At 44.3% G+C, this 12,500-nt stretch overlaps 1 protein-coding gene across 6 annotated transcripts in view; it reads left to right on the top strand.

The window, feature by feature from the left end:
- Nucleotides 1-12,500, top strand: part of otofa (otoferlin a) — a 123,403-nt gene that overhangs the window by 87,163 nt on the left and 23,740 nt on the right. For all 6 annotated transcript variants that reach the window (XM_031581421.2, XM_031581417.2, XM_031581419.2 and 3 more), the window contains 9 exons: nucleotides 2,804-2,912; nucleotides 3,249-3,444; nucleotides 3,998-4,118; nucleotides 5,644-5,744; nucleotides 6,696-6,786; nucleotides 7,250-7,366; nucleotides 10,185-10,337; nucleotides 10,482-10,671; nucleotides 12,320-12,444. In XM_031581421.2, the coding sequence (XP_031437281.1) occupies nucleotides 2,804-2,912; nucleotides 3,249-3,444; nucleotides 3,998-4,118; nucleotides 5,644-5,744; nucleotides 6,696-6,786; nucleotides 7,250-7,366; nucleotides 10,185-10,337; nucleotides 10,482-10,671; nucleotides 12,320-12,444 (1,203 nt within the window). The remainder of the gene's footprint in view (nucleotides 1-2,803; nucleotides 2,913-3,248; nucleotides 3,445-3,997; nucleotides 4,119-5,643; nucleotides 5,745-6,695; nucleotides 6,787-7,249; nucleotides 7,367-10,184; nucleotides 10,338-10,481; nucleotides 10,672-12,319; nucleotides 12,445-12,500) is intronic.

Below are 12,500 nucleotides of genomic sequence, written 5' to 3'. Positions count from 1 at the left end.
GGCCACAGGTTAGCTCCTGGTTTGGAGAACAATTGATGGCAACATTGAAGTGAGAGGTGATCAGAGAGGCAGAGGAGTGAGAGTAAGAGGAGGAGGAAGAGGATGAAGAGGATGAAAAGAAAGAGCAAGAAGGAGAGCCATTATCTCTGATGAGATTCGGGCCACTGTGGTCAACCATGTGGTCAACCATGGTTTGACCATGCAGGAGGCTGGCCAGAGGGTTCAACCAAACATAAGCCGCTTCTCAGTTGCATCCATTCTCCGGACATTCAGAAGAGGGAATAGATAAGAAACACTACTATGACAGGAAAACACTAGTTTGAATGCCTTATCAGGAGCATAGTATTCTTGTATTTCGAGTATTTTCCATTGTACTGTATTTGTAAAATTACGTAAACAAATACAAAGTGCAACCATTGATGACCAAGACATATTCCTAAACATCAATACAGTGAGCCTAGCCACAGTGGACTGTGTTCTAAGGCGGAACACCTTGAGAATGAAGCAGGTGTACAGTTATGCTATGACTATGTGCAAGTAAGTCATATACATTTCCACAACTGATTGCGTCCTATCAGCACTGACACATTACTGTACTGTATTGTAATCCAATCCAATGTTATTTTCAAGTGTTTCACAACACTGTGTAGGTCTATTTCTGATACAACATTGTCAATATTACAGGATTACAGTAGTTTTTTGTCCTTTTTTATTTTCAAATTTTCTTTCTTTTTTTGTTGACTGTACAAACAATATCCTATATTATATATCCTATCCAATATTCTGTGCAAACCATTTACACATTCAGTTGTGTTTGCTGTGATGTATAGGCACTTTTTTTTTTTTACAGCACTTTTGGAAAAAATAAAGAAATATTTTAGTTGTTATTGTATATTTGTGTGTTGTTTTATATTTGTGTAAAAACATCATACAGTTATATTTTACTACAGGAGTAAGCATACAGTAACACTGAACATGAAGGGGCATAATGCTCCTGATAAGGCCTTCATACTGGTGTTTTCCCATTCATAGTAGTGTTTTCCATTGAGCACATCAGTGTTCAATCGATGCTTAGAATGTCTACTCATATAATGGTCTGTGTTTGTCATTTGAAAGCAAAATACCCTTTTGAGGTGACATAACACTGTTTTGAAAGCAAAGTTGCATTTTGCAGGAGATATAAAGGATTTTGCATTTTGTGTGAGTGGTTTTGGGATTTGTGTTTAGAGTTTGGAGAAAACGAGGCATGCTTTCAAAAAATGTGTGTTAGCAATCGAGAAAAACTGTAAGTTCACAGAGATACAGACGCCGCTGCCTCCGGCCGTGGGTTTCTGGGCCTCACCACAGTGACTGGCTCATCCAATCACTGCTGTCCCTTAGGAGGTTAATCATGCTCCTACCTTTACAGAACTTCCTACTTTAGTGCGGAATTAATTGACTCGATAGATACTAAGATGTGCCCATAATTGATTTTTTCGTTTTGAGAGCGAACATCGTTGATAATATAAATTAGTTTCACCCAGAGCGTAGCGTCATGATGCCCATTCTACTGAGTTTCCCCCAGAGCGTAGCGTCATGATGGGAATGCCCATTCTACTGAGTTTCCCCCAAACCGTAGCGTGATGATGGGAATGCCCACCCTACTGTGTCTTATTCTATGAAGTGAAATGTCTCTCAGATGCAGAGGACTCAGATGACTACATCCGTGGGTTTGTGGGCTTTGAAGTTCATGCTGGACTCGAATGCGTCTCTTATCTCTCTTTGTTGTATTTGTTCAGGCTTAACAGAGCAGCCAAAGGGATAATGACAGTCGCTGTGAATCTGAAGTCTGGTTTCTTCATCGTGTCTTTATTAGCATAGCACTTTGATCTTTATTTTTACACTCGCTTCTGAGTCCCACGCAGTGCCTGGCTGGGCAACTGCTTTTAGAAAAAGGCAGCAGAGAGAGAGCAGGGGATCCTGAGAGAGAGAGAGAGAGAGAGAGAGAGAGAGATGACATGCAGCACACAGATGATAGAGGGAGAGGAGGGACGACAGAAAAAGAGAGGGAGAGGAGGGGCAACAGAAAAAAGAAAGAAGGGAGGGAGAGGGAGGGAGGAATACAGAGAGAATGATGGAGAGGGAAACAGAGAAGGGAAGAGAGATAATGAGAGAAAGAAACAGGAGATTGAGAGAGAGACAGAGAGAGAGAAAGAGGGACCGTAAAAGAATAGAATGTGTCCACGGTGGCTTGTGCATTGTGTATGCATTGCATCAGCGGCAGATTGTCTGAGCCTGTGAGTGTGTTTTGTGGGTCCTCAGTGTATCCTCCAGAGCCATAACAGCCCGAGTCTCTCCTCACACTCAACAACCTCCCCTCCCTCAGCCCCTGAGTAGAGGAACGTGCAGCGTGTTCTCTAGAGGTCGGGGGGAGGAACGCGTTGCGTGTTCTCTTGAGGTCGGGGATGAGGAACGTGCTGCGTGTTCTCTTGAGGTCGGGGGTGAGGAGCTGAGAGCTGAAGCCTCTTGTTGAGACAGGTAGCTCAGTGTGTCTTTCAGGAAAAGGCTTTGTGGCTCCCAGATGTGATAAACCCTCCACAAGCACAGTGACAGGCACACACACACACACACACACACACACACACACACACACACACACACACACACACAGACAGACACACACTCACACACATACACACAGACACACACACACACAGCCACTGCACTGCACATCTCAGATGACAACGAGTCCAGTGAGAGTGTGATTTGCTCTTTTAATCTGTCCTTATCCTTCGCTGGTGTGTTTGTGTGTTCTGTCTATCAGAGTGCCACAGGAAAGGTGGATGAGTTCTTCCTCTTCGGGTCCTTCCTGGAGGCCACCATGATTGACAGGAAGATCGGAGATAAGCCAATCAGCTTCGAGGTCACAATAGGTGGGTGTCAAATGGTCGATACATACTGGTTTATGTAAAGGGAACATTATAGGTATGTGTGACAGATACATTTTACACACGGTGTGTGTGAGAATGTTTGGTCTGACATAAAACGGCACATCTCACTATTCCATTTTAGATTATGACCATTTAAAAAAATATCGTTAGAATGATTGCTTCAAAAGGATCGTATTCAACATGTTGTGGTTTGCGTGTAGCCATATATAGACAGGACATGAATCAGGATGTGAAACTATACATATCTATTTATTATAACTGTAGATGTTGTAGTGATTATGGAGTGTATGATCATGTGTTTTATATCCCATATGTCAGGTAACTATGGTAACCAGATTGATGGGGTGAGCAAGCCGGCGGCGGCGGGGAAGAGGAAGAGGAGGGAGGGAGGAGCGGAGAGCGACGAGGAAGAGTTGGAGCTCATACAGCACTCGAGCGACGAAGAGACGGATGACAGCGCTGACCTGGTGTCTGTGTCCTGCACGCCTGTCATGAAGCCCGTCATCACCGACAGGTCTGGGGTCAGGGGTGAAGGGTTACTGAGGGTCAGGGAGAGGTCAGTGGAGATGGGGCACTGTGACAGGATATTTAGAACATCGCTGGTTATAGTGGATTTCAAAAATGTGAAGCATGTCATTTAGTTGTCCATGTGGATCTGAAGTGTAGACGTGTTCATTAGTTCTGTACTGTATCCTGTGCTGAGCTCATGGTCTTGGTGTTAGTAAAGTGCAGCGCCCTACCAGCTAGTTTTGCTCAGGGTGGTTTTACATGGTACAGATCAGGCCCTAATCAGAGCAAGGACTAAATCATTCACATTCAGTCAGCTCATATTAGCACAAATACAAAAATCATTCACATACAGTCACCTCCTATAAGCATAAATAACATTTTAAGACATTTAGATAACATTTCAAAGAATGACATTACTCCTCAGAAATTAAACATTTTGAACTGTTGTACTGTTAAATTCACACTCCATCCGAATGTTGGCGTTGCTGAACTGTGAACTGTGAACTGTGGTACTGGTACATTTCTACACCATCTGAATGACGACGTGACTTCCCTAGAAATTACTTCCATCTGCCGTACTTTGAGAAGAAGCCGTGCATCTACATCAAGAGCTGGTGGCAAGACCAGAGGCGGCGCCTGTACAACTCCAACATCATGGACAAGATTGCAGACAAACTGGTGAGCTCCTGTGTAGATGATGCAGAGAGTGTATCAGAGGATATATATCACAGATAAGGTCACAGACAAGGTCACAGACCTGCATAGATCGTGCACTATAGATGGTGTATGACTCATATCATGGACAAGTAGGTATCAAACCACAGGGGGTACCAGAGGTTGTGTCACGGGCAAGATGGCCGACAGGCGATTCCAAAGTAGAGCAGGCTGAGGCTTTTTGATGCGTCAGTGTGAAACTCTGACAAACACACAGACCTCTACAACTGCAGCATCGTGGATAAGATCACAGACCAAGCAGTGAGGCCTGTGTAGATACAGCATAATAGATTGAAGGGGTGTAGGGGGTGGATAAGCTCCCAGACCAAGCACTGAGGCCTGTGTAGATACAGCATAATAGAGTGTAGGGGTGTAGGGGGTGGATAAGATCACAGACCGTCCCAGACCTGGCAGTGAGGCCTTGTAGATACAGCATAATAGAGGGTGTCTGAGGTTATGTCTCAGATCAATGTGCAACTTTCACAACATAGCCTTTTCCAGGTAATAATGTCTTGGGAGAGTGTGTGTGCTGTTGAGCAAACCTCTCCTGACCTACACACACACACACACACACACACACACACACACTAGTTAAAGCACAAGATGTCTTATTGGAAACACCTCATAAATCCGTGGAAAGCTCCAATCAACGCCCAAACACAAACACTAAGGACCCCTGTGGAAAAACTGAGAGTTATGTGTTTACCCACAACTTTCTCAGGCCTGGCGTGGCTGCGGGGGGTGGGGTGGAAACACTGTGCTATGACTCAGGAGAAGAGACCCTCTCTGGTGTTGGCTGTGTGTGAGCCAAATATGAAATGTAGCTTGGCTTTCTGAACGTCTGAAGTGCAGAGCTCTGGAGGCAGCAATTCTCTGGGTTTACGGCGGAGCACATATTACTCTGAGAGTTTCTTAGCCTTGTGCTGTGTGTGTGTGTGTGTGTGTGTGTGTGTGTGTGTGTGTGTGTGTGTGTGTGTGTTCAGCTGTCTAGGTTTACAGTAGAGCACACATTACTCTGAGAGTTTCTTAGCCTTCACGTATCCAGGGGGAGCCATTACTATGCAAGCTCCCATATAATGGGTAGAGTTTCCCCACAGGGCCTACATTAAATGTCTTTTCCAATGGTACATAAGAGTGGATGAGGGAGCAAACTGGTGTGCTGTGTGTGTGTGTGTGTGTGTGAGTGTGTGTGTGTGTGTGTGTGTGTGTGTATGTGTGTGTTTGTGTATGCGTGTTCCTGCGTATTCCTGTGTGTGGTTGTGTGTGTGTATCTGTGTGTGTGTATTCTCCCCTTGTGTATTTGTGTACTCCTCCTATATATGTATGTGTACTTCGAAATATGTGTGTTCCTGTGTGTTGTGTGTATGTGTGTTCCTGCGTGGTTGTGTGTGTGTGTGTGTTCTCCCCTTGTGTCTTTGTGTTCTCCTCCTATATGTGTATGTGCACTTTTAAATGCGTGTGTTCCTGCGTGTGTGTGTGTGTGTATCAGGAGGAGGGTCTGAATGACGTCCAGGAGATCATTAAAACAGAGAAGGCCTACCCTGAGCGACGACTGAGGGGGGTGCTGGAGGAGCTCAGCACTGGCTGCAGGTAAGCATCCACACACACCTGTCCAGAAAGGTAATCATCCACATACACACACACACACACACACACACCTGTCCAGACAGGTCAGCATCCACACACACCTGTCCAGGCAGGCAATCATCCACACAGACCTCTCCAGACAAGTAATCATCCACACACACACCTGTCCAGACAGGTCAACATCTACAACCACTCCTGTCCAGACAGGTAAGCATCCACACACACACACACACACACACACCTGTCTAGACAGTTAAGCATCTATAAAGACACACCTGTCCAAACAGGCCAGCCTCCACACACACACCTGCCCAGTCAGCAGAGATCTCACAGGCCCTGATGTGCCCCTAATCTGGTTCTGGATTGGTCCTGATCTGGTTCTTGATCGGTCCTGATCTGCTTCTGAGCCTTCACATGGGAGCACACAAGTGAACCGCAGCACACCCATGTGACAAAAGTTTTCTTAGATTTTGTTAGACAAATCACTGACAAAGACAACCAAACTTCAGAAGGACACACATAGAAAAAGGCATGACTAAGCAAATAAGGCCCCTTGGGTTTATTGCTAAATTGAACTGGTGACATTTATCACTTAACCTAAACAAGAGCCTAAACAAGAGATCACCGCCGCACACGATTCAGCTATCAGTTATGCCATTTTCTTCTCCACACTTAAAAAAAATCTCAAGAGACGTTCATGAATCACTCCAGCGCCATCAACACATCACACGATTATGGACAGTTGCACTTTGCATGAAATGTTGTTGTACAATTTTTTTCCTGTAGTCCTAGAGAAACTTCCTAAGGTCAATGCAGAAATGCTACTATGTAAATAATCAGTCAGAAGTGTGGTTCATACGCTGTGTGAATGAGTTAAAAAAGCTTTTCTCTCAGTAAACTCTGGTATTTTCTCAGTGAGTTCTACAAATAGGCTTTCTGTGTTTCTTTTTCCAGCCGTTATATTACTCTGGCAAACAAGGACCAGAGCCAAGCAGGCAGGACCAAACTGGACCGCGAAAGACTGAAGTCCTGCATGAGAGAGATGGTAAGACTGAAGTCCTGTGTGTGTGAGAGAGGGGGAGACGGAATGACAGATAAACAAATAAGAGATAAATAGGAGAATTCAAATTCATAAGAATAGAAAACAGAGGTACCCAGCGACAACAATGAAACATACACTGTAGTTTGTCTTTCTGGACATGCAAGCAATCGAAAAGAAAAGAACAAGCAATAAGAAAAATATGTTATATTTTTTATTCTTAAATAAGAGAGCTCTGAGAGATAAGTTTGTGAGGTTTTTGGATGTTTTATGTTCTGTAAACTGTGACTGAGAGTAGGAGAGATTGTCATGAGGGAGACAAAGAGTGTTACCGATCTTTGTGACTCTCAATCTCTGTGAGTATAACTGATTTCTGTGAGCATTACCGACCGCTGTGAGTGATGTCTACGATCTCTGTGAGTGTAACTGATCCCTTACTTCCTTTATCCTGTCTGTCTCCTCCCGGCAGGAGAGCATGAGCCAGCAGGCCAAGAGCATCCGCTCCCAGGTGAAGAGGAACACAGTAAGAGACAAACTCAAGATGGTGCTCAACTTCCTGCAGAGACTCCGCTTCCTGGCTGAAGAGGTGGGAGATGTACACTTACATTTACATTTATGTATGTAGCATATACCTTTACTAATGCTGTCAAACGATTAAAATATTTAATCGCGATTAATCGCATTTATGTCATAGTTAACTCAAAATGAATAGCGATTAATCGCAAATTTGTATCTATTCTAAATGTCCCTTTGTTCATTTATTTTTTCCATCATTTTATTTTTATTTTAATGCCCTTAACATGGAAAAGTGGATTGGCTTGCTTTATGCAAATGTTTTATTTTATTGAAAACCAACATTGCCAAACAGGGCGGTACAAAATGAAATTATAAAGTGCACATTTCAGGTAAACAAGGACTCAGCCTATAGTGCAGTTAAACCATGGCTTAATATTTTCTTTTTTTCAAGTTTGCTGGGAACATAGCAGTCAGGCCTCTTATTTCAGAAACAAAGAACCGTAACAGTTAGGTTACCAATAAAAGGTAAGCCTACTACTTCTTTGCTTTCAGCCAGCTGCCTGTTGACATTTTCAGACAACAGTGAAGCTCGCTTTTTTTGCACAACACAACTTTTAAAAGTAAACTTTCCATTCAGAAGCTTTTTATCATCCATTTCGCCGTATCGCGCTCACCCTTCACTCAAACCATAACGTTAGCCTACTACACAGTTTGCGGGGCCAAAAAGAATGTTAATCTAAAAAAAAATAATAATAAAATCGCGTTAACCTCGCGATAAAAAAATGAATAACGCGTTAAACTGACAGCACTAACCTTTACCCAAAGTCACTTACAGTACAGATGTACACTTACATTTACATTTATGTATAGGCCTTATCAGTAGCCTATGTGTGCTTCCTGTGATCAATCCAACCCATGGTCTTGATCTTGATGGCACCTTTCTGAACCAGTTGCTCCACCAGTTGAGCCGTCGGCACATAGAGACTGTTTCCACCCAATTTACATCCCTACCTGCGGTCTGAAACGAGCAAACAGTGGAGACACGGCAGACTCTGTGCACATTCCAGATTGATAACGTTGGACTTATGTTTTGTGTTTTGTGATTTTTATGGTGTGTTTCTTTTTTTTCTCACTTTGTTTCTTTCTTTCTGTGGGCTTGTTTGTTCTTCTCTGACTAATGTTCTTTAGTTGTTTATTTAGCGTGCTTGTTTTTGCTGGTGGTTACATGAAAATAATTTGTTTGTGTTTTGTCATTGCCTGTGTTGCCTACAGTGCTTCATTTGGAGTGGTGCATTCTAATGAAGGCAGATTCAAAATATGGAGGGAATATAAATACCCTGCCTCTGCACTTAATAGAACACTGAATATTAGATTGAAGGAACAATGGTAGACTGTCATTTGTAAATTGTAGATTGTAAAATGTAATTTGCAGAGAAAAATGAGATGAGTCTTCTAGTGCTTAGTTAGGGGTCTGTTGTGTCTAAGCCTGCAGTAGTAGATCATGAGGTCTCTGTTCCTCAAAGCCTGAGCAGGTAGATGATGAGGTCTCTGTTCTGTGTAAGCCTGCAACAGTACTGTAGAAGATGAGGTCACTGTTCCTCAAAGCTTGAGCAGGAAGATGATGAGGTCTCTTTTTCTCAAAGCCTGCACCAGAAGAAGATGATGAGGTCTCTGTTGTGTCTAAGCCTGAGCAGGTAGATGATGAGGTCTTTGTTCCTCAAAGCCTGCATCAGTAGATGAGGTCCCTGTTGTGTCAAAGCCTGAGCCAGTAGATGATGAGGTGTCTGTTCCTCGAATATGTTCCAAAGTCTCAGTTCTTCTATGTCTGCTTGAGTCACTGCTGAAGTCTATTCTTCTATGTCTGCTTCAGTCAGTTGATATAATCTAAATGAGCACGCCAAAGTTGATCATGCTTGATTTGATCATGCGCAGTCACTACTGATAGACACAGTTGCCCATTCAAGAACACAGGACACGGATTTCTTACGTGTAGAGAGTAAAAATCCACTCGAAATGATCCAATTAATGCATGGCCGAACTCTGTGCATGGACATTCGACACAGCAACCCTATCCGGAGCCTACGAACTGCCTTGGTATACTAACAGACAGCACGTACAATTAAAGCCGGTATTGCACACCGTAAGCTTTCTCTTCTCTGACTCTTGGCTCCGGTCCAAAACAATTCTGCACATAGATTGAGCGTAAATCGCTTACCTGTCCCGTTCACAATGTTAGAAGCGTCGGCTCGGACTCTCTTCTGTTTCGGGAGATGTAGATCTCTCCGGCTCGAAGGACCAAATGATAGAATCTAAATGAGCACGCCAAAGTTGAATAAGGGATCGGAGGACGCAGTCAGGTTTCTGGAGTTTATTTCGCCGTGGAGACCCCCTCTCAGCTGGTGCTCAGAGAAAGGCCTACCTGTTTGTAGACTATGAATGGTATTCAGTCAGGAATTCAGTCAGGTAGAATACAATAGGGGAGAGGGTGTATAAGTGAGAGGAAGGGGGAGACAGTGGGGTGAGGGGTTCACCAGTGGGGGGGGGGGGGGGGGTGATAACAGGGTACAAAGGGTGAGCAGGAAGGAGGTGGGGAGGGGTTCACATGCCATTTGTTCAGGTCTCAGTGAGACAGACAGAGTACACATCCAAGAATGAGTTACAGACACAAAATAATGCTACACTAAGTTCATGTCTTTTACAACAACAGAATATCAATATTTCCGGTTCCATCACAGTGCTGAAGTCTGTTATTCTATGTCTGCTTGAGTCAGTGCTGAAGTCTCTTTCTGTCTAAGCGTGCTCTGAGTGTGTGCTGCCATCTCCATTCTTGTAGCCTGCTTCAGTACATGCTGACGTCTCTGTCCTGTCATCCTCATCCTCCTCCTCAGCCCCAGCACAGCATCCCTGACATCTTCGTCTGGATGATGAGCAACAACAAGCGGGTGGCCTACGCCCGCGTCCCCTCCAAGGACATCCTTTACTCCATCGTGGACGAGGAGACGGGCAAGGACTGCGCTAAAGTCAAAACCCTCTTTCTCAGGGTAAGTGTCTCCAGCTCACACCATCTTTCAGTCAGCCCTTCCTCAGCTTTTGGCCGGTGGGCTGGACAGTGCTAAGCGAAGCTGGAGATATTTGTGTGTTTGTTAGTTTATTTGTTTGTTTGTTTGTTTGTTTGTGTGTTTCAGCTGCCCGGTAAGAAAGGCTTTGGTCCTGCGGGCTGGACAGTTCAGGCTAAGTTGGAGATGTACCTGTGGCTGGGCCTCAACAAGCAGAGGAAGGACTTCCTGAGCGGCCTGCCCAGCGGCTTTGAGGAGAACAAAGCAGCCAAGGACACAGGCCTACAGTCCGTGCCGCCCATCAGCCTAGTATACAGCAGTAAGTATGCACTTCAGCATCCTAGTATACAACAGCAAGTATGCATTTCAGCTCCCTAGTATACAACAGCAAGTATGCACTTCAGCTCCCTAGTATACAGCAGTAAGTATGCACTTCAGCTCCCTAGTATACAGCAGTAAGTATGCACTCCAGCTCCCTAGTTTAGAGCATTAAGTATGCACTTCAGCTCCCTAGCATACATCAGTAAGTATGCACTTCAGCTGCCACAGCATATCAGCCTAGTATACAACAGTAAGAATGTACCTTGGGTCAGAGACAGTGCAGTGTCTTTATGCTGACGAGAGTGGACCTGTCTGGCTTATAAGAGTACGTGTTTGCTAAATCGTTCTGGAAGGTGCCAGTAAGCTTACACTTATGCAGTCTACTGCAAAGCTGTACTCAGTCAGTGAAGCAGTGGTGTGAGTCATAATTGCTGAAAAATCTCTCCACACGCACTTCATTGGCCCTTTAGATAAACTGATTGTGCACTTTGCTAGTTTCAATAAATACGCTCAGAGACTTCCTGAGAACAGTAAATCCATGGACGGATTAAGAAACCACGGGCCCCTGGGCCTGGATATTTTGAAGGCCCCCCCCCCGCGAAAAAAAAAATTGTGCACGCACGCACACGCACACACAAACACAACCAATGTGTTGGAATTTACGGTCGAATTAGATACTTTGGCTATTGTATTGGGAAAGTAAACAGGAGGTGTGCACTGCCCTGCTATTGTTTCTGACATTACATGTGACAGGGCAACAGCCGAGTGATTCTTTTCCAACTTGAAACGGATTAAGACCTACCTGAGGGGCAGCATGGGGCAGGAGAGGCTGAATGGGCTGGCTATCCTGTCCATTGAAAAATCAAATCATGCATCACCACTTTTATGTTTGAAAGGCGTTGTCCGGCAGGTGTAGCCTACTGTGCCTGCTTGTAGGTCTTGACTTTCAGATTCTGCGCCTAAACTAGCTATATCGTATCACATGATCAAATAGAGACTTGACATTGGACAACAAGATACATATTACCCAGCAATCATCATTGCATATCTGTATATGACAAAAATAACAAAGAAAATAAGAAATTATTAATTTAATTGAATCGTTTTTTAATAGTTTCTATAGTGTATGTAAGATAAGCATACAGTATAATTTTGTTATAGATTGCTACTGACAATTCCCCCTAAAAATGATGAAAACCATGACAGAGACAGGTTTGCCATTTTGAGGGGATATATAGCATAAGGTATCCTGAGCAGTCCCAAAAAGTTATGCTTGATCACTGTCGCATTAATCTAGCTTTTTCTAACACAGCACAGGTACACTCAATTAAAGCCATTAGCAAATGAATAAAATACACCTTTTTCAACCACAAATAAGAGATACATAACAGCGACTTCACGCAGAGGCTCTGGCCTAGGGGCCCCCTGAGCTCATGGGCCCCTGGGCCTGGGCCCGGTAGGCCCGTTCGTTAATCCATCCCTGAGTAAATCTACCAAAACATTTTCATACACATTCACACACTGCACTTATCTTTCATAACTTTAGTCTTCTCTGCATGTTTTTGTCTCTTTCTCCACCCGTTCTCCCCCTTTCTTTCTCACATCTTCTCCCCCCACCTCTCACGCCTTCTCTCTTTGTGGCGCAGTGAAGCAGGTGTTCCAGCTGAGGGCTCATATGTATCAGGCCCGCAGCCTGTTTGCTGCTGATACCAGCGGCTTGTCAGACCCCTTTGCCAGAGTCTTCTTCTCTACCTACAGCCAGGTCACAGAGGTCAGTCCAGGGATGTGTGTGTGTGTGTGTGTGTGTGTGTGTGTGTGTGTGTGTGT

Source organism: Clupea harengus, chromosome 15, assembly GCF_900700415.2.
Source record: "Clupea harengus chromosome 15, Ch_v2.0.2, whole genome shotgun sequence".
Lineage (NCBI taxonomy): Eukaryota > Metazoa > Chordata > Actinopteri > Clupeiformes > Clupeidae > Clupea > Clupea harengus.
Note: the sequence above shows the minus strand (reverse complement) of the source record. Positions and strands in the feature narration are given on the sequence as shown.